This window comes from Eubalaena glacialis, chromosome 15 (genome assembly GCF_028564815.1).
Source record: "Eubalaena glacialis isolate mEubGla1 chromosome 15, mEubGla1.1.hap2.+ XY, whole genome shotgun sequence".
Lineage (NCBI taxonomy): Eukaryota > Metazoa > Chordata > Mammalia > Artiodactyla > Balaenidae > Eubalaena > Eubalaena glacialis.
Window position 1 is genome coordinate 76532943 of NC_083730.1, and position 27101 is coordinate 76560043.

General features: G+C 44.0%; 1 protein-coding gene across 2 annotated transcripts in view; it reads left to right on the top strand.

Annotated features, from left to right (window-relative positions):
• LOC133075663 (unconventional myosin-XVIIIb-like) overlaps window positions 1-27101 on the top strand; it is an 89303-nt gene that overhangs the window by 46306 nt on the left and 15896 nt on the right. The window contains exon 7 of one of the 2 annotated variants that reach the window (XM_061170016.1): window positions 8603-8670. The exons of the other annotated variant lie outside the window; for it this stretch is intronic. Within the exon in view, the coding sequence (XP_061025999.1) occupies window positions 8603-8631 (29 nt within the window). The 3' untranslated portion in view covers window positions 8632-8670. Of the gene's footprint in view, window positions 1-8602; window positions 8671-27101 lie in introns of those variants that run through there. 2 annotated transcript variants of the gene reach the window in all.

A 27101-nucleotide genomic window follows, 5' to 3' on the forward strand; every position in this document is an offset into this window, starting at 1 on the left:
ACCCCAGCTATGTATTCTAAACAGTGCCACTTGGAAGAGGATTTCATCTGAATGCAAAAGAATTCTTCAGCTTAAAGCTGAAGTTTTAAACTGTTGGACTCTGAGCACCTTTGCAACTCTAAAATCTATGACCTGTAACTAAAAACCACACAGGGTGGTACAGAGGGGAAGGAGCCCCCAGGAGTTCTGGGGTTCGGGGAGAGATACCATGCAGATGGGCTAGTCCCAAAGACCTAATGGAGGGAGAAAGGACTTGAAGGACAAGTTAGGAAAACAAGAACGAGGAGGCGTGGAGTTCTGAATCATGGCAGTGAAGAGCATCTAGAGGGGACATTCAAAGGGCAAGAAGAGTCCTAAGACAGTGGTCCTGAAGGACGGTCCCCAGATCGGCAGCATCAGCATTGCCTAGAACTTGTTAGAAATGCAAATTCTCAGGCTCCATTCCAGATCTACTAAATCACAAACTATGGAGGGGGTGAAGCCCAGAAATCTGTGTTTTAACAAGCCTGCCACATGATTGGATGCACGTTTAAGTTCTAAGGTTAAGGGTAAGGCAAGAAGGGTGAGATATCTGCCCAAATCCAACTAGAAGGCAGTCATGGAAGAATCCTGGGGGATGACTTAGTGGTTCTAAGTGGTTCTAACCACCTTAGTGGTTTTCAACCCTGGCTGCACATTAGAATCACCTGGAGAGCTTTTCTGACTTCTAATGTCCAGGCCACATGCAGAGCAATTAAACTGGAATCACTAGGGATGGGAGCAAGGAGTCTGCATTCTTTTAAACCTCCCCATACAGCTGCACTGTACAGACATGGCTGAACAGCATAGTGTCTGTGCTATCTTGTAGGACAGGTAGCAAGGGGAGCCAGGACCCAGTACACCTGGAAACTCTGCTTGATAATGTAACCTGCTGGGGTTCACCCAGCTGCTACAGAGAGGTTGATGGTGGTACTGCTCAGGAGGGGGGATTTATTACAAAGGGGAGAATGCATTTAGTTAATTAAGCATGGTAAATGTGCCTCATAAGTAGTTCTGTGAGAAAGAGGGTGGAGGGAGAAGGACAGGAGAGGTATAATCATGTGGTTGTTTAAGTTATCTCTTGCTGCTAGAAATAATAGAATGTACTGGATCAGTAGAATTAGATGAAAAAGCTTAATAATGAAAAAGAAGAGAATGAACACCGAGGACATCTCAAGAGGAAGATTTTAGAGTGGAGTTTGAGAGGATGTTATGCAGAAGACAAGGAAAGATCATGCCTGTGTCATAGTGGTCAGGACTACGAGATCTGGAGTTGGACTGCCTGGGTTCAAATCCCATCTCGGCCATTTCATAGCTCTGTGACCTCAGGCATGTTGCTCAACCTCTCTGGACCAGTCTCTTCATTTGTAAAATGGGTGGGGGGGGTAATAAAAATTTCTATCTCATTGGGTTTTTGTGATGATTAAATGGGTTAATCTACGCAATGTGTTTTTTACAGCAGCTCCTGGCACTCTACAGTGGGTTGCTATATTAATTGTTTTTGTTTATAAGGCTGTGGATAACAAGGGATGCACTGAACCAGGAGCTCAAGGATTTCTTGGCATGGGGCATGCTTCTTTTCTTCCCCCCAATAACACGGCTGTGACTCTTGAAATAAGCCATGTGTTCATGAATCCATGTAGTCTCAAGAGTTCTACCTGTGTTGACTTCTTAACAATTGCAGAGATTGTTGCTTCAACTGCTCTCCTGCCTCTGGCCACCATCAAAGAGTGTCAAATCGGCCCTAAGGGCATACGAAGAGCTCAGAGACCTCCAACCAATACAGTAGATGAGCTGACATCAGAGCCCTCTCAACACTCCAAATCCATAGGAATGCTGGATAAAATATAACATCAAAACTTCACATACATAGCTCAGATCAAAAATAAAGGAAAAGAGAATCCCAGGTGCCAGAAAGGACAAGCAAACTAAATGAGCCCAAAGGTCCATGTGATATCAGAACTGCATATACCTAGAGAGTCATAATACCAATGCCTGGAGAGCAGAGCTGCAGCCACAGGATGGGAGCTGATAAGGCCCAAAGCAGGGAACCATAAAGGGCTTTCTATCCATGAAAGGGGCACTATAAAGCTCTACCTAGTGGCTTAAGCACATAGCTTTCAGGTGAATTGGCCACCCCCAACCACAGGTGGTAAGAGACGCACTGAGAGAAATTTAAATATCAAGGCTGTGCCATGAGGTTCCCCAAGCTTGGCTCCCTGGGAATCCCAAAGAAAAAAATTCCCACTGAAGATGAGCTCACAGTTAAAAATTATAAAGTATGTAAAGAAACCAAGCCCCCACAAGAGTCAGAAGATGCAACTAATGAAGGAATTCAAACCATAGAAACTAAATTCACAAGACCTCTTTAAAAGTCTCTTTGAAGTTATTTGAGTAATAAAAAAACAAAGGAAAGAAAATAGAGTCAATAGTAGCTACAGATCATTAACCATAGACACAAAGCCTGCATGAAGGAGACTGTTGCCTGTTCAGTTTCTGCCTGCTGATTTTAAGGATGTGATGCAGGAGAGTGAAAAAAGGATATACATGTGTAGGCTGATATGGTCTTTCTAGTCTTTCTAGAAAAGTCAAGTTATCAACGTGGATCAGAAGCCTTAATTATTTTTGCACACACTTTGGAGAAACCCACTTTTAGGGATTTATTCTAAAGAAATAATGACGGATACGAGCAAAGATTAGCTACAAGGATTTTTTTTCTTTAGTGTTGAACAACTGGAAACATCCTAAATGTCCAGCAGCAGGGATTTATCAAATAATGAGGATATATCCAGATGTTGGGGTTCTAGGCAGGCATTGAAATGGATGCTGTAGAAGAATGTTGAATGACATGGAAAGATGTTCATAACATTGTAAGTAAAAAGAAAACAGACTTTTTTGTAATTGCATGGGCCATGTAATTCCATTTTTATAAATGTAGGATAAATACTGTGGTTTAATATTTAACTGTGGAAACTCAATTATGAAAAATAGATGTAATACTGTAAACAAAAATCACAAACAGGATTATCTGTGAGCGGTAATACATTATGTCATTGATGGAAATACACCACTGGCCCAGTTGAAAAATGAAAATTGTCTTTAATGGGAAAGGATATGAAAACTTTTGGAGAGCATTGCGTGAAGCAGAAAACAACACAGCTCCTCCCAGACAGACACAGATTTCCAGTTCTCCTGGAGCTCAGCATGAGGATGACAGCTGTCAATAATGTGATTGTGTGGAATGAAGGCTCTCCCCATGCATTGCCCTCCAAGCTTCTCCTCTCATCTGCCCATTCTGGAGCTCCTGGCTACCTGTCTGCTCGAATTCAGGTGAAAGTCACTGATGCAAAAGAGCCTAGAACACTCCTGAGAGTTCACTGCAAGACTGAGTTAAGAGGTGGTGTCTTCTCCAGGACCATCTCATGGAGCATCATGGCCATCTGAATTCTAATAATGCAGGGATTACAGGAGATTTTCTTCTCTGTCCTTTTTTTGCTTGTTTATATTTTCTAAATATATTATTCTGTGTATTAGTCACCACAAGCTATAGGGTAACAAAATAACCCCTAAATCAGTAGCTTAGCACAAGAACTATTTTTCTTCAGACTAAAAGCCTGATACTATAACTATACCATACGGGATACACAGCTATGAAGGTTGAGGCAGCAGGGGAAGAGAGAGCATAGAGGTGGCACAACAGCTCCTAAATACCTTAGGACAGGAGAGACACATCATTTCTGCTTACACTTCACTGGCTAGAATCCATTGGATAGAATTCCCAGTGCCCACATGGCAAGTTACTGGAAAGTATATTCCTCACTTGTACTAGAAAGTCTACTACACTATGTATAGAGAACACTGATAATCCTGACCACCTGTTTAATAAATACTATTTTTAACACACTTTCTAAGGTGGGGAATATTGTCCCATTAGACTTAATATAAGAAGTAAATCCGGTACGGACACCAGGGCACGAAAAGGGGTGTGGGATGAATTGGGAGATGATAGGGATTGACATATATACACTGATATGTATAAAATAGATAACTAATGAGAACCTTCTGTATAGCATAGGGAACTCTACTCAATGCTCTGTGGTGACTTAAATGGGAAGGGAATCCAAAAAAGAGGGGATATATATATACATATAGCTGATTCACTTAGCTGTACAGTAGAAACTAACACAACATTGTAAAACAACTATACCCTAATTCAAAAAAAAAAATCTGTATGTTGTCTCTACAGGAAACCCATTCACATAGGTCGCTGACTTTTATAAAATAAGTGTATGAATTTCCAGGTCTTGAGACACTCTAAACAACCCACTATTCAGCCCCCTCCCACGGATACCTAAACCTCCCCCTCCTAGGGAGAGACCAAAATCAGAGAACAATTTTCTGTATTACAATGGGTCCAGGCTGGTCACCGGGGAACAACAGTGTCGTCACAGCTGCAGTTGTTTTTCATTCTTTTACACTGCTACCTTCTGCAGGGCCTCAGGATGGCTGGTTCTGCTTGAGACATCCTGGCCTCCCCAAATTTCATCCAAAGAGGAAAAAGAGAGTCTCCTGGTACAACTTTTATCAAGAAAGGAACCTTTTACACCAGTCAGGATGGCCATCATCAAAAAGACTATAAATAATAAAATGCTGGAGAGGGTGTGGAGAAAAGGGAACCCTCCTACACTGTTGGTGGGTATGTAAATTGGTGCAGCCACTATGGAGAACAGTATGGAGGTTCCTTAAAAAACTAAAAATAGAGTTAACATAAGATCCTGCAATCCTACTCTTGGGCATATATCTGGAGGAAACCATAATTCTAAAAGATACACGCATCCCAATGTTCACTGCAGCACTATTTACAATTGGCAAGACGTGGAAGCAACTTATATGTCCATTGACAACTGAATGGATAAAGAAGATGTGGTATGTATATATACAATGGAATATTACTCAGCCATCAAAAAGAATGAAATAACGCCCTTTGCGGCAACGTGGATGGACATAGAGATTATCATACTAAGTAAAGTAAGTCAGACAGAGAAAGACAAATATCATATGATATCACTTTTATGTGGAATCTAAAAAAGTGATACAAATGAACTTCTATACAAAACAAATATAGACCCACAGACATAGAAAACAAACTTACGGTTACCAAAGGGGAAAGGGGGAGGAGGGATAAATTAGGAGTTTGGGATTAACATATATACACTACTACATATAAAATAGATAACCAACAAGGACCTACTGTATAGCACAGGGAACTATACTCAATATTTTGTAATAACCTATAAGGTCAAAGAATCTGAAAAAGAATAGATACGTATATATGTATAACTGAATCACTTTGCTGTACACCAGAAACTAACACAACACTGTAAATCAACTATACTTCAATTTTTTTAAAAAAAGAAAGGAACCTTTTCCCAGAATCCCCCCACCAGGCACACTTGCCTTACATCTCATTGGCCAGGGTTGCACACACTCACACATCTAAACCAATCACTGGCTAGAGTTGTGAAATGACCATAATTGTATTAAAATAACCAACATACACCACCCTGGAATTGGGAAAGGGGCCATGAGGCACATGAAAGCCTACTACTTAGTCCAAATTGAGGTTCTATTAGCAAGAGAGAAAAGAGAAGTGGGAAATCAATAGTATTCTACAGATGTAATAGGCAGTACTTGTAGGTCAGGATCCATCTATATATTTCCTCAATAAATGTTTCTTGAGTGACTACTCAGTGCCAAGTGTCATGGTGGGCGTTATGGAACCAGAGAGGGACTAGACACATTCCCTACCCTCAGTGAATTTTCAGTCCAGTAGAAATGGTTAGGCATTAATTACATAACCACAACAGATTGTGATAGATGGCCAGGTTGATGTTTATGCTATATATGGAAGCACGGAACAGAGACTTGAAGGCAATCATGGAAGGCTTCTCAGGGGAGGTGACATTTAAGCTGGACCTCAAAGGCTGAGGAGGAGTTCACCAGTTAGACAGTATAGAGAGAGCAGTCCAGGGAAAGGCAGAAGTGAATGAATACATGATTGAATGAATGAATGAAAAAGACAACATGAAATGATACTTCAAAGAAAAACACGCTTGGCAAGAGAAAGCAGTGTGAGCTTTGTGAAGGCCTAACCAGTAAGGCCTTTCAGAATGTCAAGAGGAATCTGTGGGTTGTAGTACCTGTGATTATATGCACTACTGACTATGTAACTTCAGAGTAATTGCAGGGAAAGAAAATGAAGTGCATTCAAGTACAGGAAGACACCTTCACCAGAAGTAATAAATCTGAAAACCCTTCCAGACACAGACCTTTATGGGTGTAAAGTATCTTAGGGACAGTCAAAATCACGTACAATGGAGCAGTGCATCCTAATGCAGTGGAACCTAGGAACCACTTTCCCTCCTGCCTTGAATCTTTCCAAAAAGTTAACTCTTTGGTGGCCAGTCCTTTTTCTGGCTATGGGGGAGGTTTAAGCAGTCTTGTCAAAGCAAGTGGGGGGACCTAGAGGAGAAAGGTGGCCAGGCCCCACTGCTGTGTCTCCCTGGGAATCTGGAAATGCCCAGCCACATGGACTGACTGGAGACTCTGCCAGCCTGTGTAATTTTGTTGTTGTCATTTTTTTCTGAAAATGATAATCAGCTGTCTTCAATGATTAAAATACAGGCTCACCTGGAGGCAGAAGGATGGACAGTTTGACCTCTCAAGATCTTCCTTCAGCCTTATATTTCAGGAGAGAGCATGGCAGAGGGAATGTGATACAATAAAGAATGTATTTGCTTTGTTCTGGGTTCCTGGCACAGTGTTTCAAAATCCTTGGAATTTCTTAGTGATAGTAGTAGCTTTTGTTATTCATAATGAGCCCCTTTTGGTGGGGGTGGGGGGGTGGGGGGGCGGGGGGGCTCTGGTGGCCAGGGGAACCAACAATGTGATTGGAGGGTTGAACCTTTCAGCCGGAGAGGGGAGGGGAGCTGGAGATTGCATTCAATCACATGGTTTAAATTAAATCAATGATTTAATCAATCATGCTGACATAGTGAAACCTGGATAAAAACTCTTAGACACCAAGGCTTAGGGGAACTTTCCGGTTGGTGAACACATCAGTGTGCTGGGAGGGTGGTACACCCTGATCCCATGCAGAAGGAGTATGGAAGCTCTGAGCCCCCTCCCCTACCTTGCCTTATGCATCTCTTCCAATCAGCTGTTCTTGAGTTGTATCCTTTATAATAAAACTGTAGTTTTGAGTATAGTGCATGCAGTGAATTCCTTGAGTTGTTCTAGTGAATTACCAAACCTCAAAGGGAATTATGGGAAACCCCAAATTTGTAGAAGCATGAGTGGCTAGGGGACACCTGGGACTTGTGGTTGGTGTCTGAAGTAGGGGCAGTCTAGTGGAGCTAAGCCCCTTATCTGTGGGGTCTGCACTAATTCCAGGGAGTTAGTGTCTGAATTGAATTGAATTGAATTGGACTGAAGTGAATGACACCCAGCTGGTATTGGAGCTTAGGGAATGAAGATGATGGTTGACACTTACTGAGTACTTATTATGAGCCATGTGCATATAAAATCTTTCATGTGCATTTTCTCAAATAAGAATCCAGACCCCGCCCTGCTCCCAATATTGATGGTTGCAGTTTACATCGTAGATTCCTCAATATGTTATATATAGCTTTAAATCAGGTCGTACATTCCTTAGAATGGCCTTCAACTGGCCAGGGATTTTACACCTTTAGTTTTAGGTATCCCTCCCCATCTTCGGCCTTTCCAGCGAGCAGTTACAGATTTGTAAACACTCCAAGGGATGCTATTTAAAGACAGCCCTTTGTAAATCAGAGTGCTTCTGAAACACAAATGGATGTAATCACTCCCTAATTTGCCTGGTTTGTGGGTTTGAATTTGCTTGCTTGCTTTATTTAGACTGTTTTGAATCGTGTTGTGGGCTGAGAATCAACAGCTTCAGCCATAAGTGCTCTGACTCTGTTTTGTTTTGTGCAACACCAGGTGTGATGTCAGACGAATAATGTTATTTTTTTCCCCAATGCTATACATTACACATCCAAGTGAGCCTTGTCTTTCAAAGTTCTCACCTCGAGGAGGCAAATGCTTTCCCCACCACTCTGTCTTGAGCACCTGGAGCACCCTTGGAGCACCCCTTCCCCCACTCCCTTCCCTAGAGCCTGAGGGTTCTTCCCGCACAGGAACTGTACTGTCTGATTTCATATCAAATGTAGCACATGACTGGATTCTACACACCCCCCACTCTCTTCTCCATGGGTCTCGACATTCCAGTTATGGGAAAGAATGGAAGCAAAGAGAAGAGGGTTGCGAGGGTTCAGGCGCAAGAGGGTTCCGGGGTTCAGGGCTCAGACTAGGGTGGTGGCAGTGAGGATCAGAAGAGGTGAACTATTTTTGGAGTCCACCACTCAATGGATGTATGGGATGTGGCAGTGAAGAAAAAATGGGTCACTTCTGATCTCTCACCAAAATTCTCAGTGACCCTCAGAGCCCTTGTCATATTTGGTAATCAGAATTATTTGTGACTGTTTTTCTATTGTCTATCTCCTAGACTGTGAGCTCCAGGAGGTCAGTGAGTAGCAGAGGGCTTATCACCCCAGAGGACTCTAAATATTTGTGGAATTAAAAAATGAATGAACATTTTATTCCCCTGATAGAAGCCCATGCACAAACACAAACTTGCTGCATCCAGTGATTGAGCTTCCTAATTTGGCTCCAAAGCTTGAAAGATCAGAGGTCATGGACACTTTTGAGAATCTGATGGAAGCTATAGAGCCTCTCCCCTTTACCAAATGTGAACAGAATTTTGCACAGTACTTCAGAGATTTCACTGACCACACATGGACCACCCAGAGTTCTTGGTTAAGAATTTCTGATCTCGGGCTTCCCTGGTGGCGCAGTGGTTAAGAATCCGCCTGCCAATGCAGGGGACACGGGTTCAAGCCCTGGTCCGGGAAGATCCCACATGCCGCGGAGCAACTAAGCCCGTGACCCATAACTACTGAGCCTGCACTCTAGAGCCTGCGAGCCACGACTACTGAAGCCCACGCGCCTAGAGCCCCTGCTCCGCAACAAGAGAAGCCACCGCAATGAGAAGCCCGCGCACTGCAACGAAGAGTAAGTAGCCCCTGCTCGCCGCAACTAGAGAAAGCCCGCGTGCAGCAACGAAGACCCAACACAGCCAAAAATAATGAATAAAAATAAATATTTTTTAAAAAAAGGAATTTCTGATCTCTAATCCAAAGCTCTAGTTTTATAAATGTGCCCAGAGAGGGGAACTGACTTGCCCAAGATCACATAACTAGAAAGAAAGAAGGGGAAGGAAACGCTTTTTGAGCTATAAATGATCAGGACTTTCTCATTTTTCCAGATCCCTCACTTCCTCTGGGCAGAGACAGCCAGCATATTCATCCAGAGCTGGACTTTTCTGCTTAAAAGTCCTTTTTTTTTGGCATGGAAATGTATTTTCAGAAATATTTTTTGGACCAAAATCTCCCCAGACTAGGTTTGAGGCTTTGGGAAGAGAAGAGCTACATACTGAAATGCATGTGTGTTGGAAGAGTTTGGAGAGAGTGGTTTCTGTTAGTTAGGGAAAGTACTTTTCTTTTTGATTCTCTTTTTACTGTTTTCCCAAGTGTTTTTCTGACTCAGAGGTGAACCAGAGCTCAGTTCTGCTCCATAGGATTAGTTAACAATCTTTGACAGTGCTGCATTCTCAGTGGAAGTCAGAACCCCTGCAAAACACTGAATTATTCACCCCAAACAGGTCACATTTGCTGATGGAGCAAGTAGAATTTTGTGTCATGGAAAGACTCATTAAACTGAGTGCTTCGGTAAAGCAAGCCCCACTAGGGTCTAATTTGTTGGTATTGCTTGACATCTGCCTCCCAAAAGTGATGGGGGCTGCATCTACCTAATGGGCAGAGAGAGTGAGCCCATTTCTGTCTGTGGCCAGAACACATGGCTTATGGACCTGCCCCAAGCCCTGTCCTTCATCCATGCTATCAGCATTTGGATCTTGGAGTTTTGCATGCTCAAAGCTCTGTGGAAGGCAGAAAGACAAGACTGGTCACTTTTTGGATGAGGATCACTAATCCAATGATGCTATCTTTATCAAGAATCATTTGGTTGCAGGGAACGAAAACCTCCTTAGACTGACTCAAGTAAAAGGAGATTGATTTAGTGGATAAAGGGTAATCTTGTGGATCTCAATGATGGAGAAAACCTTTTTTTAAATTTTATACAGCAGGTTCTTATTAGTTATCTATTTTATACAAATTAGTGTATCTATGTCAATCCCAATCTCCCAATTCATGCCCCCCACCCCCAGTGGACCTTTTGAGAATCAAAACTCATTAGATAAACTATGTGTTTTCTCTCCTCTCTCTCTCTCACCATACGACAAGATGCATGAATAAATCCAGTAAATGGATACATAGGAATCCAAGTGCATCAGTCATGGCACTGCTTACAAACAGCCCCTGATAACTTGGATGTAGCCTTACCTCAGTTGCTGGGGGCAGATGCAAACGCATGTTGCTGTCCATGGTCCTAAACAACCACTGAACACAATTTTCTTTTTCCCTAACACTGGGACCCAAATAACCTCATCCAAACTGGCTCAGGACATCTTAATCAAATTTTGAAAGAGGTGTGAGGGTAGACAATGAAAAAAAAAAGGAAGATTGGGAAAAAAGACAGGCCATTAGAGGCAAGCATGCAGGACCACAGTCTGCTAAAGATAGGAACTAAGCATGACCATTAGCTAGGTTATACCAATGCACTCATGGGTTGTTTTGTTGTTTTATCTTCTATATTGATGAATAATCAGGTATTCTTCACACTTGCAGGACAAATAGAATTACCAGTCTTGCTTCTTTTTTTTTTTTTTTTGCCACACTTTGAGGCTTGTGGGATCTTAGTTCCCCAACCAGGGATTGAACCAGTGCCCCCGCTGTGAAAGCATGAAGCCCTAACCACTGGACCGCCAGGGAAGTCCCCAGTCTCGCTCCATTCTGATGCCATACTCAGAAGTGTCAGGGAGCTCACCATTTTGTAATATCATCTAATCCCAGAGGTATAAGAATCTCGGTTTTTGAAAACATTTCTTGTGTCAGACTTAACCTGCTCTCTTGTAACCATCACCCTCTGTTCGCAGTTCTGCTGCCTCTTCCACATGACAGCCCTTCAGACAATTAAAGCCCACCCTCACCTGTCCCCAGGTCATCCTTCCCCAATTGACCCTAGGACTCCTGTGCTATATCAGCTCATCCTGACTGAGCATCACGTGGAAACCGGAGATTAAAGTGAAACTTCTGAGATGAGAGTCTGTGGTAAAGACAGCATCTGAATGTTCAGTTTCAAGCAGTCCCAAGTCCTTCCCAGGTACTGATCAAAGATCCCCACACTCTCTGCAGAGAGCAGCGTTTCATCTGGATGTGCTTCTGGATGTGGGCCGTGGCGTTAAGACATGAGCCTGGCCTCCTCTTTCTCCCTAACATTAGACAAAGCGGGAAATGCTGTCATTACAGCAGAAAGGAGGCTAAACTGATGGTCTTCATCTCAGTTCTCCTTGCTGCATCCCACATTCTACCCCATTGTTTCCATGAATTAGAAAATACAACCATCTGGGTGATATCCACTGATCTGTGGTCCCAATCATAATATGTAGCCTTTTGTTCATGCAGTGAACATTCATTGAGCTGCTATTGTGGGCCAGGCACAGATGGTTCAAAGATTCCTAACATCCAGACCCTGCTCCAAAGAAGCCCATGATCTGGTGAAGGAGACAAAAACATGTCAAAAACAAATGATTACAATAAAATAGTCCTTTGAGATAAGGAGCAAATTTGACACATAAGCAAGTTGCTTAGAGGAATTATGGAAAGAGGATAAGTTCTACTCAGCAGATCAGAAAAGGCTTTGCAGAAGAAATGACATATGGTCTGGGTATTGATGGGTGAATCAGAGTTTTCTAGGCGGCAAAAAGGTGAGAAAAGATTCCAGACGGTATTTGTCAAAGCACACAGGTGTGAGAATGCAGGGACAGTTTGGAGAAGGACTGATGGCACCATGGGGTGAGAATGTCGGATTCACACCACTAGGTCAACCAACAGATAGGAATGAGCCCCCGCTAAGGGCCAGGCACCAAGGATATAGTACTGAATATGCCAGGCTTGACCCGTAATTTCCTGGAGCCTCTACTGCTTAAGAGAAGAACTTCAGGAGATGATGTTCCCATGGAGATGCTTCCATAACACCTTGCACGTCCTGGGGTAGCACGCATTACTCTCTAGAGCTACTGTCTGTTGACCGATGATTAGACTGTGACTTCCTTAAGAACAGAATGTTGTGCCATTTACCACTTCTGCATCCCCTACGCCCAGCAGTTTCTGGCACATAGTGGCCACTCAATAGACGTGCGATGAAAGAATAAATGAAAAGCTGATAAGGCCAGTTTGTGACTGGCCTGTCTTTCCTCCTAAGCCTCTTGAGGGAGAACTATTACTGGTAGCTGTATTCAATGCAACAAGGCAGGAATTTTTTTAAAGCAGCAATAATTGCATTTCCCTAACCCAGGACTGAATTAAACACTACCTTTAACATGGGTTGTTAAAAATGTTTTCCTTCTCCTGCTGGCACTTAGAAGTCAGCTCTTCCTCAGCCAATCTCTTCCTTCATTTACTTCTTATCAGGGACATCAAGACCATTGGCATTTAAAAAGCACATTATGTTGGCTCTTTTCTTTCCAAGCACTGCAAAAGAAGCGATTTGACCTTTCATAAGGAAAATGGAACCCTGAGCTTCCCCTACATGGCAGTGATGTCCGGGATTTCTTATCTCCATGTCAGGAGACCTTCTCTCCAGCCTGGCGGGAGTGAGCCTGGGAGATAGATGGAGCCTATCTGATACGGTCCCTTAAGAGAAAATGCTGAGGGGAAGGTTTATTAATAGTGCAGACCAGCCCTGCTGTAGCCAACTGTGAGGAGGAGGTGGGAGAACACTGGCTCCAGGGTCACAGTGAACTCTACTGACATTTCATTTCTTTGACATCTATGCAGAGAATCCCAGGCTATTGTCCTGGGGGGATGAAAAGGAGAGGATGGCCACAGTCAGAAAACTAAAATGGAAAAAACTGACTGACCCAGGAGCCCAAACAGATAGAATGAATTCCCTCATGGGAAAGGGCAGGTCTCAATAAGTCTCCTGTTTGGCTTGGAAATATAAGAAATAGATCTATTGCCGTCCTCTGCTCATGAGAGCTCCCTTTTGTGATCACTTTTACATGTAGCAAGAATTAGGAGTGTGTGAGTCCTTGGAGTATATTGCTAAAATTATGGCAATTCTTCCTCTCACTGTGCCCATGCTCTTTGCAATGAGACTCTGCTGCTTCTCCCATCAAGGTGTGGCGCCTCTTTCCCACTCCTGGAATCTGCACTGGACCCTGTGACTAGCGTTGGCCAATAGAACATGGTGGAAGTGTTACTGTGTCAGTTCTAAGCCTGGGCCTCTAGAGACTGTGCTTACTTCCATTCTCTCTGGGAAACTTTCCTGGCCACCACATGAACAGCCTGGGCTAGCCTATGGGAAGATGAGAGATCGGAGCCATTGAAGAACATTTACTCCAGCTGAGATCTCAAACATGTGACAGTCCAGCCAGGATCACTAAAACTGCCTACCCAACCTGTAGCTTGAATGTGGATGCAAGAATGTATCCAGGTAAGATCAGAAGAAACACCCAGCTGAGTCCACCCTAAATTGCCAATGGCAGAATTTTAAGCTAAATAAATTGTTGCTATTTTAAGCCACTGGGTTTTGAGGGCATTTTGTTATACAGCAATAGCTAACTGATACATTTGTATTCTTATTCGAGCACCCCTAGAGGACAGGAGAATTTAGCACTTAGATGAGAAGATACACGAACTCTAAGCTGGAATGTAAATCCCATGAAGGCAGGAACCATGTTTTCCTGGTTCAACCCAATGGGCACAGCAAGTGACACAGAGCAGATGACAAATAAATCTTGTTGTATTGAGTTTGAAAATTGTGCAGAAAATTGGGTATCTTCAAGAGGATGCCCTTGTGAGAATTTTCCCAACTTGCCTCCTGGAGTAATTATCACCCTGGTTAAAGCTTCAGTAAGAATGGCTGGCAAGATCAATTGAGCTTCTTGAATTTAATCTGAAGAATTGTGTGTCCTGGTTAAGAAGAGCCAGCAAAGAGTTAAACATCTCTACCACATACACTCCCTGCCCCATCCATTACTTCCCCAGTTATCTAAACCTGTAGTCGTTCTTGACATCCCACCCCCTCCTCTCCTTCATTCAGTCTCCATGTCCTGTTGTTTATGTCTCTTACATACATCTCAATCTGTTCGCTTCTTGCCACCACCGTAGTTTAGGCTTGAACGATCATATCAGCTCTTAAACTCGTCTCTTAATTAGTTGCTTGACCCCTTCTCCCCAGAACAGCAATTATGATCTTTCCAAAGCACCAATCTGATCATCCCTCCCCTGCTAGCCTTCAGTGGCTCCCCATTTCCCCCAACAGGGTTTCTTAGTCTGTGCCCACTGCTGACTTTCCTCCCTCCCTTCTCCTTGTTCTCTGTTTCCACCAAAACACAGGCCTTTCCTGTGATACTGAACTATTTGTAGTTCTGTGACATTCTTGAGCTGGGACAGTCTCCCCACTCCCTATCCTTCTGCCCAGCTATTTCCTTTCTTCTTTCAAGGACTTTCCTTAGATGCCATAGTTTCCTTCCCTGATCCTCAGGCTGAGCAACATGGAAGGATCTCCTCTGCTGTCCTTCAGCTTCCGGTCCACTGCCCAGACCTCACTGAAGCGCCAGTGCCTGTTCTTCTCTTCCCTCCCCCTGCCGCTAGCCTATGAGCTCTGTGAGGCTGGGGCTATTTCTTTCATCTCTGTGTCTAGCAAAGGACCTGACTTACAGTAAGTGGTTGATTGAATGAGTGAATTAATGAACCTAAAACAAGAGGGACAGGGACTGCCCTGGTGATGCAGTGGTTAAGAATCCACCTGCCAATGCAGGGGACACGGGTTCGAGCCCTGGTCCAGGAAGATCCCACATGCCACGGAGCAACTAAGCCCGTGCGCCGCAACTACTGAGCCTGCACTCTAGAGCCCGCACGCCACAACTACTGAGCCTGCACTCTAGAGCCCGCACGCCACAACTACTGAAGCCCGCGTGCCTAGAGCCCGTGCTCCGCAACAAGAGAAGCCACCGCAATGAGAAGCCCGCACACCACAACGAAGAGTAGCCCCCACTCTCCGCAACTAGAGAAAGCCCGCGCACAGCAACGAAGACCCAATGCAGCCAAAAATAAATTAACTAATTAATTAAAAAAAAAAAAAAAGACAAGAGGGACTTTTGGCAGCCCCTCCTGAGAATGAATCAGACTTGAGGGAATCTTCTAGAGAGAACTAGAAGAACCAGTTCCCACTTTGTAACCAGGTTACATGATCTTCTGGGAAGTGGATTAGAAGGGAGGATGAGCAGTAACGAATGTCTGAATCAGGCACAAACATGGAGCAAATTCACGAGTTGGTAGCTCTTATTAGACTTCAGTTGTCAAAGGTGAGATTTGCTAACAATCAATAAGGGTTGGTGTTGATCAACAACTTGTATCAGTCGCTGTGCTAAGAGCTTTACAAGTCTCATCGCATTTACTCATCTCAGCCACGCCGTGAAGTATGTTTTATCACCATCCCCCCCTTTTCAAGTGAGACTCCAGAAGCACAGAGAGGTTAAGTAACTTGCCCAAGGTCACTCAGTCAATGGATTAGGTTAAGCAAAGTCATTTTGCTTGAGTGCAGGTTATACAGTCTTTATCTGATCATCTGCTATGAAATGTATGATGTGGGAAATTCAATACAATTATACCATTTAAACATACTTTGCTTGCTTATGGATACAGATCAAAATAAAGCATCACATTTAAATAATTAACCTAGTCAATATAAGAGTAAACAGAATGCCAATCAATATACAGAGTTTTTTTTTTTCTTTCTGAGATTATCAATGCACTTTTAAAACTGAAGTATAGTTGATTTACAGTGTTGTGTTAGTTTCAGGTGTATATCAGTGTACCTTTTTTGCCAAGACATAAGCATTCTATTTCTGGCCACCAGACTCCTAAGAGTGAAGAAGTGAAAATTATATATGCATTTAATGTGCCCAATTAGAGTACTGCATGTCTATTAGTTTCTACATGTAACATCAATGTTGTTTCCCCACTTTCCCTCATATTAACTGGCCCCCACTATAAACTAGTCACTTTCCCTGCAATTCTACAAACCTTGCCACCTCCTGGGCCCTTATCCATGTGGCTTCCCTAGCCTGAAAGCCACCCCCATCTAAATCTGTCTTTTAAGGTCAAGTTCATGACCACCACCTTCTGTCTTGCCACACCTTCTCATTCTAGGAAATATGATATGGGGCTCAGTGCTCTTTCCATTCCGTCTTGGGCTGATCAAGGAGCATCCTCCCCACCCACATGTGTTTTTATTTGGCCTGCATGATTTGGCTGCACAGAACGTTTTTAAAATTTGAATTAGTTGTCCACTTCCAAAAATCAAGAAAGTTTACATAAAGATCCAGCCTTCTGATTTTCTTGAGAGGTCACAAGATTTGATAACTCTGTAACCATATACCTTCATGGCTATAAATATCCAGAACTGAGTAGCTGCTTCCTTCAACAGGGTACCACAGATGCTGGTGTGCCCCCCACCCCTCCTACTCCCTCATCACCTACCATTTATGGGCACCCAGCAGGCTGACTGACTTCCTGCTTGTCCACTCATGCAATTCTTTGGGTGAAGATTCCCTCTGTCTATGGAGGCTGCTCTGTCTCATTGCAGGACAGACCAGAAGTGCCAGGGAATAACTGTCTTCTCATCTCCTCCCAAGAGCAGCTCTCAACCAATGATGGCAAGACGTTGGTGAGCTTCCCTCATCATCTAAATGTTCCTGAGTTCCAACATCCTGGTGGTCTGCTTATTATCCAGTGATGCATAATAATAACCTCCAAACATAGTAGCTTAAAAGAATGTATTAACTCTCACTGTCCTGTAGGTCCCCTGGGCAGTTCTGCTCCACCTGGCGTCAGCTGGCCATTGGGTGGCTGCACTCATGTGCAGGTTCATTTAGGCTGTACCAACCAAGATGGCTGGAGTTAGCACCGGCAGGGAGTTAGTGCTGGAAGTCAGCTAGGGGTGCAGCTGGGGATGACTAGCGGCGTGTGTATACGTGACCTCTCCATGTGGCTTAGGCTTCTCGCAACATGGCAGCTGGTTCCCAAGAGGGAGTGATCTAAGAGTGAGCATTTCCAAGAGACCCACGCAGAAGTGAAAGGTGTCTCATGAACTGACCTCAGAAGCTACATAGCATCCTTCCACCACCATCTCCCCACTGCTTCCTCAGCCTCTCCTTCCTATCTTTTGAAAGCTGCTGTGTGAGGCCATGAGGTTTGGCACTGCTGCAGCCAGCTCACAACCATGAGGTGGGGGGCTGCCGAGTGGTCAGGGAATTGTAGCGCCATTCAGGAGCTCGGAGCCCGGCATGAAACCTTGGAACTACCTCTCTTCAGGCCTCTTCATGATGGTGGTAACTGTGCTTAGAATTTGAACCACAGTTAGGCTTTCTATTACTCATGGCCAAATGTGTCCAAACTGATGAACCAACTGATTTCAAATATGGGACCCAGGTGGGTGTCACTTCTCTATGTTCCCCAGATTCTGATTTATAGCTCCTCATGTAGTCGTTTGGAGATGTCAGGAATTGGGAGAAAAGTTGCGAGAAAAGGCTTGGAGGAATGTTTTCTTGCAAAATACCTAAAGGACCCTGATGGAGAAATAACGCACTCTGCTGAGTGCCTCTCCGGAAGTTTCCCCTGGAGACTAAAACCTCGAATGATCCAGTTTAAACAGTTTATTCTGGCTGCAGAGTTAAGAGCAGTGTATCTCAGTAATCCAGCACCCTTAGAATACTGCCTAGCCTTGCATAAGAGCGCTCTTCAATGGCACTTAGTATTGAAACCACCTTGGGGCCTTGCTAGAATTCAGATTCTTGGGCTCCCTCTCCTCAAATATTTGGATTCATAGGTTTAGGGTAGGGAGAAAGAATCTACATTTTTATTAAGGATTTCAGGTGACTCTGATGTGAATGGTCGATGGATCTCATCTTGTGCTTTTCAAACTGTATTTTAAAGGAAGTAATTTGTTGGGTCGTGTGTGTGTGTGTGTGTGTGTGTGTGTGTGTGTGTGTGTGTGATCTATATAAACACCTGTGATCAGCTGAATTTAATTGGACCACAGCTGGTGTCGATTGCATATTTTTTAATGTGGCTTTTGAATACTCTCTCCCCTAGAACGGCCTTTATGACTGAACATCGGCATTGATCCAACCTTGGCTGTCAATTTTAAGGTTTATTTAAAGGCACATGACAGCCAGAGCTTTTTATTCTTTACCTAAATGACACTACATATGGACTTGGGAGTTTTAAGTGCAGCATGTTGAAAGGACAATTTCTACCATGATTGGGCAGCTGTCAGTTAGTTTTTTGTTTTTGTTTTTGTTTAATTTTATTTATTTATTGCTGCTTTGGGTCTTTGTTGCTGCCATGGGCTTTCTCTAGTTGCAGCTAGCGGGGGCTACTCTTCGTTGTGGTGCGTGGGCTTCTCATTGCGGTGGCCTCTCCTGTTGTGGATCATGGGCTCTACGCACGCAGCCTTCAGTAGTTGCAGCACATGGGCTCAGTAGTTGTGGCGCACAGGCTTAGTTGCTCTGCGGCATGTGGGATCTTCCCGGACCGGGGATCAAACCCATGTCCCCTGCATTGGCAGGCGGACTCTCAACTACTGTGCACCACGGAAGTCCTGCTGCCGGTTGGTTTTAAAAACTGTGAGTTGCTTGCTCTCAGAGTCAGCTTGGGCAGATTATGTCACGACCCAGGTCAGCAGAAGGTTGTCTACCCTGAAAATAGTCATCAAGGCTGCTGCAAGCCTAGATGAGTCTCTGTATGTGAATCAGAAAAAGGTGCCTCTTTCCTCAGGCAGAAAGGACTTCTCCTGGCTTAGTGAGTGGTATGAAGGCTGAAGAGTGAAGGAAGGAGGCTCCTAAAACAAAACAAAACAAAACAAAACAAAACAAGAGGCAACCGAGGTATTGTTACAATGAAGGGGAAGGGACGTTGGATGTGTTCCCTGCCACTGGAAAAGAGATCTCAGTGTGCTGACTTTGTATATGATCCAGGTATCCTTATGCAGTGCACAACCCATACAACTACACATGACAGCCATGTACAAGTTAACACAAGTCTTGTTCAGAATTGAAGAATTGGAAGGGCTCCAAACATCAAATTGGAGGCTGTGCATGTTGGTGGAAAAAATAAAAACACAGCAGCAATACCATTTAATAAGCCAGATGGTAGAGGCCTCTTCTGTGAAGGGTGACCATAGGGAGAGAGACCTGTGATGGCATTAACCTCTGAGCAGCCATGTGAGTTTCTCCCCAAGGCCACAGTGGATCATGGTCACTTGGGATCCATCTGAGAATGTGTTCTCCATCAGAGAACAGCCCATGGGGGTCTGGGTCCAGCAGGAGTGAACACACCCAGGATCCCTTCCCCACTTGGGGTACTAATACCCTAAAAAGTCGTCCTTTGAAGAACTGCCTCACTTCCACTCCAGTTTTAGTGATTTGGGTGCTGAAACTCACAGCAGCTCCCGAGATGAACAAATGACCCCGGCTTCAGCAGTCAGGATAAATCTCCCGGGAAGAGCTTTACTTTGGATTTCACAGACTGTGGAATCAGCTGCAGGGGCAGCATAATGTTAAAAGTGTGGGCTGTGAAGTCAGATTTCAACTCCACGAACATCTAGGTGTGTGACCTTGAGTGTTTTAACCCTTCTGGGGCAGACAGACTCTGAAGTGGCCATGATCCCCACCTCCCAGTTACACCCTGTGTAGCCCACTCCCCTTGAGTGTGGGCAGGACTTTGGTCTGGCTTCTAACCAATAAATATGACAAAAATGATAAAATGATGTCACTTCTGTGACCATATTATATAAGACTGTAACATCTCTCTTGCTTGAAGTTCCTCTCTCTGTGACTTGGAAGAAGTAAGTGGCTACGTTGGGAAGGAACTGGGGGTGGGTGTCTCTGGCCAATAGGCAACAATAAATAGAGATCCTCAGCTCTATAGCCCATGAGTAAAGGGCTGCTGCCAACAACTGTGTGAGCTTGGAAGCAAATCCTTCCCCAGTTGAGCCCCAGATGAGACCACACCCTGACCAACACTTCATTACAACCTTGTAAGACCCCAAGCAGAGAACTCTGTTAAGCTGTGTCCAGAGTCTTGACCCACAGAAATAGTAATATAATAAATGTGAGTTGTTATAAGCTGCAAAGTGTGTGGTAATTTGTTCTGCAGCAACAGATGACTTAATACACCCTCTCAGGAAGAGAATGGAGAGATAGTCACATGGTTGAGAGTAAGGCTTTCAATATGATGTCAAGTACCCAGCAGATTGTTGTGAGACTGTAGGATACTGCAGGGGTGTGCCTGGCACACAGTAGACACTCAATAAATTGCACTTCCCTTCCTCCCCTCAGTAAGACCAGTGTCATAAGTTGGCAGCCTTGGAATAAGTTGGCAAACTCTGTATCGGAAGTTTCCAGGGTCACCCTAGGAAAACACCAGCAGAAGTTAAAAAGCCAAGCTTCTTTTGTGGAAGGTAAAATCATTTTACATCGTCCAAGAGGCTGCACACAAGGCAAAAACTGTTTCATAATCCTACCATGTAAACCAGCTGGGATTTTCCTTCACATAAATTGGATTTTGATTTATATGTCAACAAATGCCCCCAGAAACCTCATCGTTTGAAAGTTCATCAAATCTCAGCTAGAACTGCAGATATGGCCCTAGAGGTACCTCCCTGGGAAATACGGCCCTCGTTTACTAGCCCCACACGCTGACGGGGGCATGAAAGAGGGAGCGGGAGGCAGGAGAGATAGGATCACCTACCGGGGCTTTGCAGTGTCAGGCTGAGGACTTGAGTCCCCAGAAGAGTGTGAGAGAGCCTGGTGATTTGGGGGACCTGCTTGAAGGTGTGGCACGGCTGGAGCATGCAAGGAGTGGCAGCTTGAGATCAGGGAGCTAGGGAGGGGCCAGGTTATGACTAGCACTGAATGCCAGGACATGGGGTTTGGGTTTTGAAACAAGAAACTGGCATAGCAGATATGAATCTTCAAAACAGCGTTCTAGCTGCAGTGTGAAGGACAGGATGGAGAGACAAGCCTGGGGACAGAGAGACCAGCTGGGATGCCACTGCCATCCTTTATATGAGCAATAATGGCGTCCTGGATGGTGGTGGCAGTCAGGGTGAAGAGAAGGATGGATGGAAGGACTCTTGGGGGATTCATTTTGGCAAACCTGGTGACTGATAGGACTGGACAGAGAGGTCTGGTAGGATGACACTGATTTCTGACTTAAGTCAGAGGACGGTGGCAGCATTTAGAACCGGAATTGTGGAAGAAAAGTAACATAGTCAATGACCAACCGAAAGTCTTAGAATAGTCCCAGAAGAGGTTTTCATGGAAGAGAAAAGGAAATCTCAAGTTAGGAGAGTAGAGCCTCCAGCTAAGAGAAAATTGCCCCAAATCAGCTACTTCATGCATTACACCATGCAAAGCCCCCATAACAGACACTTTGTAGAATGTCCTCTCTGGGGACATTATGGCCCAGCTACAAATGAGTCACAACCTCCCTTTTAAAGCTAATAAGGCTCTTCCTATAGAGTAGTGGAGCCATGACTACTTTGGCAGCTCTGACATAAGGGATTATATTGATGTGGTTGAACATTTTACTGAACAAGGGAGGTGTTTGGCTGGCCAGTAAAACTGACAAATATGTGCTGTGGGCTTGGGGGCTTGTCAATTCCATTTCCATTGTCCTTTCTTAACTGAAGACTATACCAAGTCTCAAAAGACTCCAGTCGTTCTGCCCTTCAATCCACCCGGCACATGGCCAATTATTCCAGTATCCAAGCTCAGAGGGTCTTTGTGAGGACTAGAGGCCATGATGGGTGTAAAGGACTTGGCACAGTTTCTGGTGCAAAGGATGAGCTTAGATCTCCCCGTCATCAGCACCGTCCTTACTGATGTCACTAACATCATCATTGTTATCATATAGTATGGGGCTGATCAGACCACTCCCCTGCTCAGAAGCCCTCTCTGGCTCCCCACCGCACATAGGAGAGAGTCCACACTCAGCCTGGCCATCACTACGCGACATCATCACACCAGTCCAGGTTTAACTTCTTCAGCTCCTTAACACCTGTCCTACATTTTAACTATACAACCATGTAGGCATTTGCAACAATTTGCCAAACAATAGGGAAGGGAATTAGACATGAATTAGACTTTCACTGGCCTCATGAAACTCATGCTCTATCTGTAGATTAAGACACGCCTAATGAGAGTCCAGAGAAAGCTAAATGTTGGGCAAGGGACAACTTTATATCTAACTGGGGATTTAGTGCCTGAGCCAGGTGGTCCCTGATGAGCAGGAAAGAAGTCTGTGGAAAATCCCCTTGCCTAGACCCAGTGCAGGGCATGATACCAGGCATTTCACACAATCACTCAGTTTGGGGCCAGGCACTATTCTAGGCATTTGACATATATTATCTCATTAAATGAATCACAATGCTATGAAGTATACAATCTCATCCCCATTCTACAGAAGAGGAGCCTGAGGCTCAGGGAGATTAAGTAACTTGCCTAAAGTTTCCCAGTGGATAAATGGCAATGTCAAACAGAGTCTAGATATTTTTAACTGCAAATCTCTTAATACTTTCAAGACCACTGGAGTGGCTTTCAGGTTTGGATTGTCATTGGAATTCACAAGACACATGATAGGCTCACCAGACATGAGATTTCTTTCACCTTAAGAAGGGATACAGAATAAGGAGCACAGCAGCATCTTAGGCTAGCAGCATCACAAAGGCCTTGGACATCCAGAGCCAATGTCCAATGTCCTAATCACCATTCTGGTCTAAAGCATGAGAGCTGGTGTGACTGTGGGTCACATCGGCATAGGGAAGCTTCAGGATCTTGGAGCCTTGAATACCTTGCTAGTGATGTAGTGCCCTGAGGGGCACATGTTTCTCATTCTTCAGCAGCTGCACTCCATAAACTACAGGTCATGTAATAAGGAAACCCAACAACCAAATACAGTGGGCTCCGAGACATCATTGGATCAGTGATGGGCATATAGCCACCCCAGGAACAGCATCATTTGTCTCTAGTGGATACATTCCTTCCGTCATTATCAGAAAGAGTCCAACTTTCCTCAAGCATCCCTGAAGATGGAAGAAAGATTTACGGTTCACCTGTGAGCCCCAGCCCCTTCCTTCTGATGATGACGATGATGACCAACACTTATTAAGAAGTCACTATGTGCCAGCTCTGTGCCAAACTTTTTATCTGCATTATTTCAACTAATCTCCATAAGCCAATAAAATAGGTCCAGTAAACATTGTTCCCATTCTATAGATGAGGAAACTGAGACTTAAATAAAGAGATTCTGTAACATTCCCAAAGTCACACCTCTAGGAACTGAAGGTGCCAGAATTTAACCCTGGTGCACTTGACTCCCTAACTGGTGTATCTAATCAGTCTGTGAAACTGGATAATGGAGTCAAAACCAAGTTCATCCCTCCCAGTTAAACTGGATGCATGCCTGAGTCCTAAATCAAACAATAAACCAAGTCAACTGGAAAAAAACATCTGTTAAACTAGTAGATTGTCTAATTTGGTCAGTTCCTGAACCAAATTGACAAGTCATTTCATTCAAAATAAGTGAGCTAATAGTCGTGTGTAGAGATGCCATCATGGCTTAGTTACAATGATTAACAGCTTTGCCCAGTTTTATCGCATAAAAGCTGTATTCCTGAAAGCATTCTCTAAGGCACTAGAGCTTTTGCAGGGGCTGTGCTGTGGTCAGAGTCTGGGAAAAGTGGAATTAAGCCTCGTTAAGGGGATCACTTTAATCTCAAGAACCTTGAACAGGATGCTTCCTATACGTTGTGAATCTCTCTTCTTGTCAGAAGTGCAAGGATTCCCCCAAATCCTGTTCCCACGGGCCCCTCTTTGGGTGAGAACATATTCCCAACACACACTGGGAAATGCTGCCTATCCTTCTCATCTCCCTGCTCCTCTTGATTTTCCTCTTCTCAGAACTGGAGTCTTTCTTCTACTCCCATCAGTCCTCAGATAAGCTCCCAGCTTCCCAGAGCCCCATCTGCAGCACAGCAGACATCACGAAGAGTACAATTACCCAGGGAACAGAGGCATGGACTTCACGTTGCATTATGTAGACCCTGCCTAGCCACTGTTGAGTACATCAGCTCAAAGAAATGATTTACAGAGGTTACTAGAACAAAAGAAATGCGAGTACACATAGGCACGCACACACACGCGCACACACACCCCTATAAATGTTATTGGGTTTCATCCATCAGGATGCCTTTGAACAGATCTCATAAACATTAAAAAAATGTTTATTACTAAGGTGAACAATGTACTTTAATATCTCCTGAATAATTTGTGTTGTCAGGAGCACCCACTGCAGTATTTTCTAGTTTTTGTCCTCTCCGGCAGCTGCTGACCACTGCGAAAGAAATGAGCTTCCAACTGTATTAATAGCTTTTTCATCTTCCTGCCACTGCTCCCTCTAAATGGCTTGCCATTATCTATTCATGAAATAAATAACTGCTGCCTTTCATGTCTCCCAAACCTTCCTTGTGCCTGGTGAGATTAGAGAAGTCAAAATCTTTCCAAGGAGCTCTCCAAACGCCTGTGTTGCAGGAGAACCTGGGAAGGCTGGCTCTGTGTGAAGTCAGTGGAAACTAGGTAAGTCTGGACATCGTTTTGTCACAGGGGAGTTCCCACAGGGTCTCGGTATAATGTGCTTCAGTGTGCAGGTATGTTGGATGAAGCCTTCACCAGGTCTGTTATCCTTTCCACCCATTCCCTGTGAGTTTTATAGCCACCCCTCTCTCTGTGGGAAGCCACAACACGTGGCAGGTGAACATTCCATCCTCAGAGTCTAAAAGATGTGAATCCAAATCCCAGCTCTGACACTCACTAGCTGTGTGACCTTAGGAAAGTTGCTTTGCCTCTCTGAGCCTCAATCTCTTCTAGTTGATACAAACAACAACAAAGCTATAATACTGCTTTTGTTGTTAATTTTATTATCCTCACATTGGAGCAAATGGATCCAGAGAAGTTCAGTAGCTTGGTCGTGTGCACACCTGAGTGTGAGTGGCAAAGGCGGGAGTTTAATCCAGTTTTATCTGATGCCAAAATCTGTGCTCATTCCAACTACATGGTCAGCACCAGGAAGGCAAGGCCTTGTCTGTTTGTTTCTGCTATGTCCCTAATTACCAGTCACGGGAGGTGCCCAAGTCTTAATCACCTCTTACAACTTACTTGGTAGGCAATGTTCTAATCATTTCCTAATATGCCCTTATTTAATCCTTACAACAACCATATAAGCTGGGTACTGGTATTACCCCCACTTTAAAGATGAGGAAATGGGTGGATAGATGGATGCATGAATTCCATTACTGTTTTCCAGATTAGCCTGATCATAGAAATCACCTAGGTTCTTATTAAAAATCAGATTCCTGGACTCCCCATCACTTCCTCTAACCCCAGGGATTCTGTTTCAGTAGGTTTCGGTGGGCTCCAATCCTGGGATATGTATACAACAGAGCCCACCCATGAGGTCTGATGAGTTTTTTAAACTGAACGAGGGTCTGGTTCTCAAACAAAAATTTTGGTCCAAGGATGATACTCATAAGCACCTGCTGAGAAGGAAGCCAGTTCTTATAATTCAACACAGGCTGGGGAAGGAGAGCAGGTCTTGGAGTCCAGCTGACCTAGATATGACTCCCCACTTGCCCCTTAATAGATGTCTGATGAGAACCAAGTCACATAACCTTGCTGAGCGTCAGTTTCCTCAACTGCAAAGCCTGGATAATCATCCCTTCCATGAATGGTTATGGTCACATTTAGCAACAATGTATTTACGATGTCTCCATGATGCCTAGAACATGGTCGGCGTTCAACAACTAAGAACTGATTACAAATCGTGTAGGACACAGCGTGATCCAACAAGGAAGCTTCTGAGCCAGGTAGACTTCATGTGTTTATTCAGCAAATATTTAGTGAACATTTAGTGCTTACTGTGTGTCAGGCACTGTGCTCAGAGCAGTGAATACAGCAGTTAACAAAATAAATTAAATCCCCTGCCCTGGGGGATAGTCAAGTAGGAGTGAGAGGCAATTAAATATATGCAAGATAAATAAGCAAATTATATAGTAAGAGATTGTGTCTTAGAAGGCAAAAAGTGCTTTGGAGAGAACAAAGGAGGGTGAGGAGAAACAGACATGGGGGCAGAGAGAGAAATTTTAAAAGGATGGTCATGATATGTTGCATTGAGCGAGGGATATCTGGATAAGATTTTAAGGAAGTAAGGACTCGTGCTTTGCCATATCTGGCATTTGAATTCTAGCTTTTCTATTTACTTTCTGTGTGATTTTGGGAAAGCCATCTTATTTCTCTAAGTCTGCGTTTCATGATCTGTAAAATGGGAATAGTGGCACCCAGAGTCATCAGATTTCATAACAATGTATACTGGTTTTTGTGCATAAGATATTTTTAAGAAAACTGGACAAATAATGGCTAACATTTATCAGGCACTTCCTCTACCTACCAGGTCCTCGCCTAGGCATTTCATATGCAGTATCTCATTTTAATCCTCACCATAGCTCACTGAGGTAGCACTCTAGTCCCATTTTACCAATGAGGAAACTTAGGCTCAGATATTTGAAGTGACTTGCCCAACTTCGCTAAATGAGGAAATGGTACAGCCAAGACAGGGACCTGGATCTGACTCACAAATCTACTTAACCCTCTCCCTCACTTACTGACTGTGTGACCTTCAACAAATCTCCCCCTAAGCCTT